This window comes from Haliotis rufescens, unplaced genomic scaffold, assembly GCF_023055435.1.
Source record: "Haliotis rufescens isolate VD_foot unplaced genomic scaffold, xgHalRufe1.0.p SCAF_4, whole genome shotgun sequence".
Taxonomy (NCBI): domain Eukaryota; kingdom Metazoa; phylum Mollusca; class Gastropoda; order Lepetellida; family Haliotidae; genus Haliotis; species Haliotis rufescens.
In genome coordinates this window covers 22,687,857-22,693,483 of record NW_025964112.1, presented here as the reverse complement: position 1 = coordinate 22,693,483, position 5,627 = coordinate 22,687,857, and the positions used below count along the sequence as shown (strand labels likewise).

The window sequence follows — 5,627 nt, the reverse complement described above, 5'->3', positions numbered from 1 at the left end:
AACAGCAACGTTTTTCTGTTGTCGGGTCCACTTCTGTCTCTCCTGTAGTGTCGTCAGGTACTCTCTGTGCCATCTTTGCCAGAACATGTCTGACAGGTATTGTACTTGCCTCCACTTCCTGCGAATATAGCAGTCATTCTTGGTGAAGAGTCCCGGTGGCAGACTCTCTCCTGTTCGCATCATCAACAGGTTGTTCGGTGTAAGTGGAGTCAGGTCCTCAAGGTCACTTGACACTGTCGTAATTGGTCTACTGTTCACGATAGTCTCTACTTCACAAAACAGTGTGAAGTCCCTCGTCATCTAGTCGAATTACCTGGGTATGAAGAAGTGAGAACAAGATTTTCCTTACACTTCTTATCCTTTCCCAGGCGCCTCCGTGGTCAACCCCATCGGTGGGTTGAACTCCCAGGCAATGGAGCTCTTCAACAAAGTCTGTTCAATCCGATGTAAATTCCACTCCTTGATTGACTCTTCCATCTCTCTCTTACATCCCACAAAGTTGGTACCATTGTCGGACCATATCTTCTTTGGAACTCCCCTCCTAGCAATGAAACGTCGAAATGCATTGATGCATGATGTTGTGTCGAGAGATGCAGCAACTTCAAGGTGTACTGCTCGTACTGCAAGGCAAGTGAATACAACACCATATCGTTTCACATTGCTTCTTCCTCTTTTGACAATGAAGGGTCCAAAGAAGTCTACCCCAACACGAGAGAAAGGAGCTTCATCAGATATCACTGTCTGTTGGCAGATCTGCCATCTTCTGTCTCTTTTGTGTTGCAGCATACCTCCTACAGATGACACATCTTGAAGTTATCTTCTTTATAAGATGTCCAAGTCTGACTATCCTGTACTGTTGTCGGAGGTGTACCATGATCCCAGCTCTTCCCATGTGTCCAACAACCTCGTGAGCATGTTGTACAATCAGCTGTGTAACCTGAGATTCCTTTGGCAACAGCAGAGGATGTTTGCTTTCATACTGCAGCTTTGACCTCTGTAAGCGTCCACCCACTCGTACCAAGTCATCAATGATGAAAGGGTCCCGCTTCCAAATCTGTCTGTTGACTTGTCCTTGCTTGTAATATTTGAGGGCACTGATGACATCTGAAAGGTGTCGATGTTGCACATGTTTGAAGCTGGCTAGCTCGGATCGTTGCAGAACTTCAACTGTGAGACAAGGTGATTTCCGTACGTTTTTATTCTTTGTTGAGTTGCGTGTTTGTTTCAGTAAGTAGTCTTTGAACAGAAGGAAGTAACTCACGAATCGTTTGAGTTTCGTCCATGTGGAACAGTACTTGATTAGTCTGTCGAGTTCCTCATCTTCCATGCTGTGAACCGTGGTTGTATTGGTAGTTACTTTTAGTTCTGGATCATCAATGTCTATGTCACCTGTTACACCGAGGCTTGGCCACTCTGATTCTGGTTTCAGTAGGAATTCGGGTCCATTGAACCACATAAGTGCAACTTTCTTGAAACTTTTCATATCCAGTCCACGAGATGCTGGGTCTGCAGGATTTTCCACACTTGGCAAGTATCTCCATTGATGAGGATCTGAGTCATCGTGAATTTCAGCTATTCTATTGGCAACGAAGGTCTTGAATCTCGAAACTTCATTTCTGACATAGCGGATAACTGCCATACTGTCAGTCCAGTACAGAATGTAATCTACCTTGTGCTGTATCTCCTTCATGATCACACGGCTCAGTCTTACTTCTACACAGGCTGCTGTCAGTTCTAACCTGGGGATGGTTATCTTCTTCAAGGGTGTCACTCTTGCTTTGGAGAAGATGAGTGAGCAATGAAATTCCTCCTTCACATCGAAAAACCTGAGGTACATAGCAACACCATACCCCTTGTTGCTGGCATCCCGGAACACATGTAACTGGCATGCTGTAGTTGTTCCAAAGTCTATAGGTCTGTAACATCGAGGTATCTTCAGTTGCTCTAGTTGAGGAAGATCTGCTATCCATTGCTTCCATGTTTTCAGGTTTTCTCCACATACTTCGTCATCCCAGTCAAGTCTCTCTCTGCAGATGTCTTGAAGGAGAATCATGGCCTTCAGAATGAACGGCGATACTAGTCCTAACGGATCATACACAGAGCTTACGACAGAAAGGATGTTCCTTCTTGTGCAACTGTCATCCTTGATTTTTACTTTGAAGCCCAGCATATCAGTGTTCACAGTCCATGTCACTCCCAGTGCATGTTCAACTGTATCTTCTCTTGGCTTGTCAAGATTCAAATGTTCAACACTGTCAGTCTTTTTTATAGTGTCAGAGTTGGTGACCCACTTGGTGAGCTTGAATCCACCTTTCTTGCACAGGTCAGTTACTTGATCCAATTTGTTTGTGAGTTTCTGTGGTTCATCATCAGAGGTGAGGCAGTCATCAACATAGAAGTTGTGTCGAATTATGTCAACAATCTCAGCATCGAATTCATGTTCATGATCACTTGCTGTCTTCAAGAGCGCTGCATTAGCACATGATGGTGAGGAGGTAGTTCCAAACATGTGCACTCTCATTCTACACTTGATAGGCCTCTGTGTGTAGTCATCGTTCTTCCACCAGAGAAAGCGTTGGTAGTTCCAATGTTCTTCAGTTACACGCACCTGGTAGAACATGGCCTCGATATCACCTATGGCTAGATACTTTCCTTGCCTGAACCTCATGAGTACTCCTATCAGGTTACTGGTTAGGTCGGGGTCAGATAGCAGTTGCTTGTTCAGAGAGGTCCCATCATACTCTGCTGCACAGTTGAAGACAACTCTGAGTTTCTTCTTCTGTGGGTGGTACACACCATGTTGTGGGATGTACCATGTGTGTCCGTCACAAGGTTCAGCCTCCTCTTCAGGGATAACTTCAGCATATCCCTTCACAAACATTTTCTGCATGAAAGTTACATATTCTTCGTGAAACTTGGAATTTCTTTCCATCTTTCTCCTCACTTGTCCAAGCTGTCTGTGGGCTGGATCGTAGTTGTCAGGAAATGTAACATTCTCCTGTCTGAATGGCAGAGCCATTTTGTAATGTCCATTGACAAACTTGCTAGATTCTTCTATCCTCCTCAGAAAAAGTTTGTCTTCCTGTGAGAACTGTTTAATATCATCGATTAGTCTCTCAGGAAAGTCAAGATTGTATGACTCTCTCACCAGGCGATCGAGTTCGTTCATGTCTTCATGGTCTTGTACAGCTTCGAACTTGTACTCTGTTAACTGTACATCGAGGTAGTAGGTTACATGCATTAGCTGTAGCATGTCCAGTGACGTTCCACAGTGTCCAACCAAGCTGGGTTCGAGTTGCATGAGGTGCATGCGCATGGCCAGTGCGCAATTCCAGGGGAGTGTACGCATCAGGTACATTGTTGCCGATCATCAATTCAATTTCAGCATCAATGTTCGAAATAGGAATATCCTTCAAATGTGGCCACTCAAGCATATCATCTTTGGTTGGAATCTGTGTCCTAGTCACGGTAAGTTTGTCGACGGTGTATACCTTGGGCAGATTAATCTTCTGATTCATAGAAAGGCTGCTCACTTGTAAACCATGAAGTGCATAGGTTGTCATGGTTCGAGGATTACCCATGCTGTTGATGTTTACTTTCATTTGTTTACCACTTGATCTTAACTTCTTCATGAGCGACTCTGTACAAATCATTGAAATGCTTCCTGGGTCGAGGAAGGCGTATGTCTCTATCACTTGGAATCTACCTTGCAAGGAAACTTTCACTGGAACTATCACCATAGTACATTCTTCATTCACTTCAGTACCGACCCCCATATCGGTGCTGACACAGGAGTTCATGGCGTTCGTCAACGTTCCTGCTGTCATTCTGATGCTGTAACTGGTTGTTGTGAAAGTGGGTATTGTGTCGACCTTGACATATGGAACACAGGTTATTGCTTCGACAGCTCCTACTGATATGTTCACGAAGAAGACATAGAAAGCAAATTCTATTGCCTTTCACAAAGTTCCTCTTCTCATTGTAGTCCAAACGACAAAACTGGTTACAGTCATTAATTGCATGTTGGTTTGAGTCACAGTATGAACATTTTCCAGTAGTTGAGGATGGTTGATTACCAGATGAAGATGTGTTGTGTTTGTTCGAGTTGACATCGGTTGCAACACTTAACTTAGACTTTGGTTGAAAGGTCCGAGAAGTCATCTTGCCTTTCATTTGAGTGTCCGAGGTGTGTTTTAGAGCTTCTTTCCCAAACAATGGGTCAGTTGCCTTCTTAGCTTCTCTTCGAAGAAAGTCAACAAGGTGGTCAAATCGAACTGAACTTTCTCTTTCCCTCACATTCTGTACTACAGTCTGAAAACGTTCTTGATATTGATAGGGCAAATTACCAGCAAGTCTTCTAATGTTGTCAGTGTTGTTCAAAATGTCAGAACCATGCACAGCGTTCTTACATTCAGTTAGGTACATAGCATACTCATGAAGAGCTTTAGAGTTGTCTGCTCTTATCAAAGGCCAGTCGAGTGCTTTCATGATGAAGGTGTTCACAATCACATCTTCATGTCCATATCTATCCTCTAACTCATTCATAGCGGCAGGGAATCCAATATTGGCATCAAGGCAAACATAACTGCTTACTATCTTCCTAGCATCACCGGAAGTAAACTGCTCTAGGTAGTTCATTCTTTCATCATTGTCCTCAGTGTTCAGCAATACCTTTGTCTTAAATTGTCATATGAACTTCTGATACTGCATGGGATTACCATCAAATACTCCAATATCAGGAACTGGTTTCCTTAGATGACACACAACTTTGGCAATTACATCTTCATCATGCCTGCTTGTATGATAGGATGGGTGTGGGCTTATTTCTGCTGGTGGTGGTTCATGTCTGTAGGCGCGTGTGTATGAAGCAACTGGTCCATCTACATTCACCTGAGGCTTAACATCTTTGTCAATGTCAATATCAAACGCACTTGGTGGAATCTGATTAACGTTTCCACGGTTACCTTCACCTTGGTCACATGAAGAAATGTTGCTTTCATCTTCATATTTATTCAAGACCTTGCATCGAGCTTCACTCATTAACTTTTGTCTGTGAATTTCAAGTTTCTCTTCAGCCATTTTGAATTTCACTTTCTCAAGTTCAATTCTCTCCTTTTCTTCAAGAATTTCTTCGTTTGCTATCAATTCTGCTTTCATTTGTTCTTCTTTTATTCTTGCCGATGAGGTTCTTGACATCGATGACCTTGACTTTTCTGTAACCAACTTGTCTTTTCTTGAAAGTGGAGCAACAGCTGATTTCTGTTTATGTTGATCAAGCTCATGGAGCGATGTGTCGACATTGTCTTTGAAAGTTTGGAGATGTTTCACTTTGTTATTACAATCATCACCAAATTCAAAGTAATGTTCAGGGATATCATTATATGAAGAAATCAAACACTGAAATTCTTCCTTATCTTTCAACAGGTCTTCGTACATGATCATCCATTCAGTGTATTGCGATCTCACTTGCTCAAAGTTATCATAGTCTTTAGTAAGCAGCATCTTGTCAATTTCATTTTCTTTCTTGTTTAATTTTGAATAAACTTGTTTAAGTCCATGTATCTTCAAATCAAGGTTATATAAGAGCCCCTTGGTTGTCATTGTTCTTTTTCTAGTTGTAGATTCAA

The 5,627-nt window shown here is 42.5% G+C and overlaps 1 protein-coding gene across 1 annotated transcript; it reads right to left on the bottom strand.

Moving 5' to 3' along the window:
- Positions 1-727: 727 nt before the first annotated feature.
- LOC124132206 lies at positions 728-3,358 on the bottom strand. The gene has a single exon (XM_046495989.2). It carries the CDS (start codon positions 3,356-3,358, stop codon positions 728-730), a length of 2,631 nt encoding a protein of 876 aa, XP_046351945.2.
- Between the last annotated feature and the right edge of the window lie 2,269 nt (positions 3,359-5,627).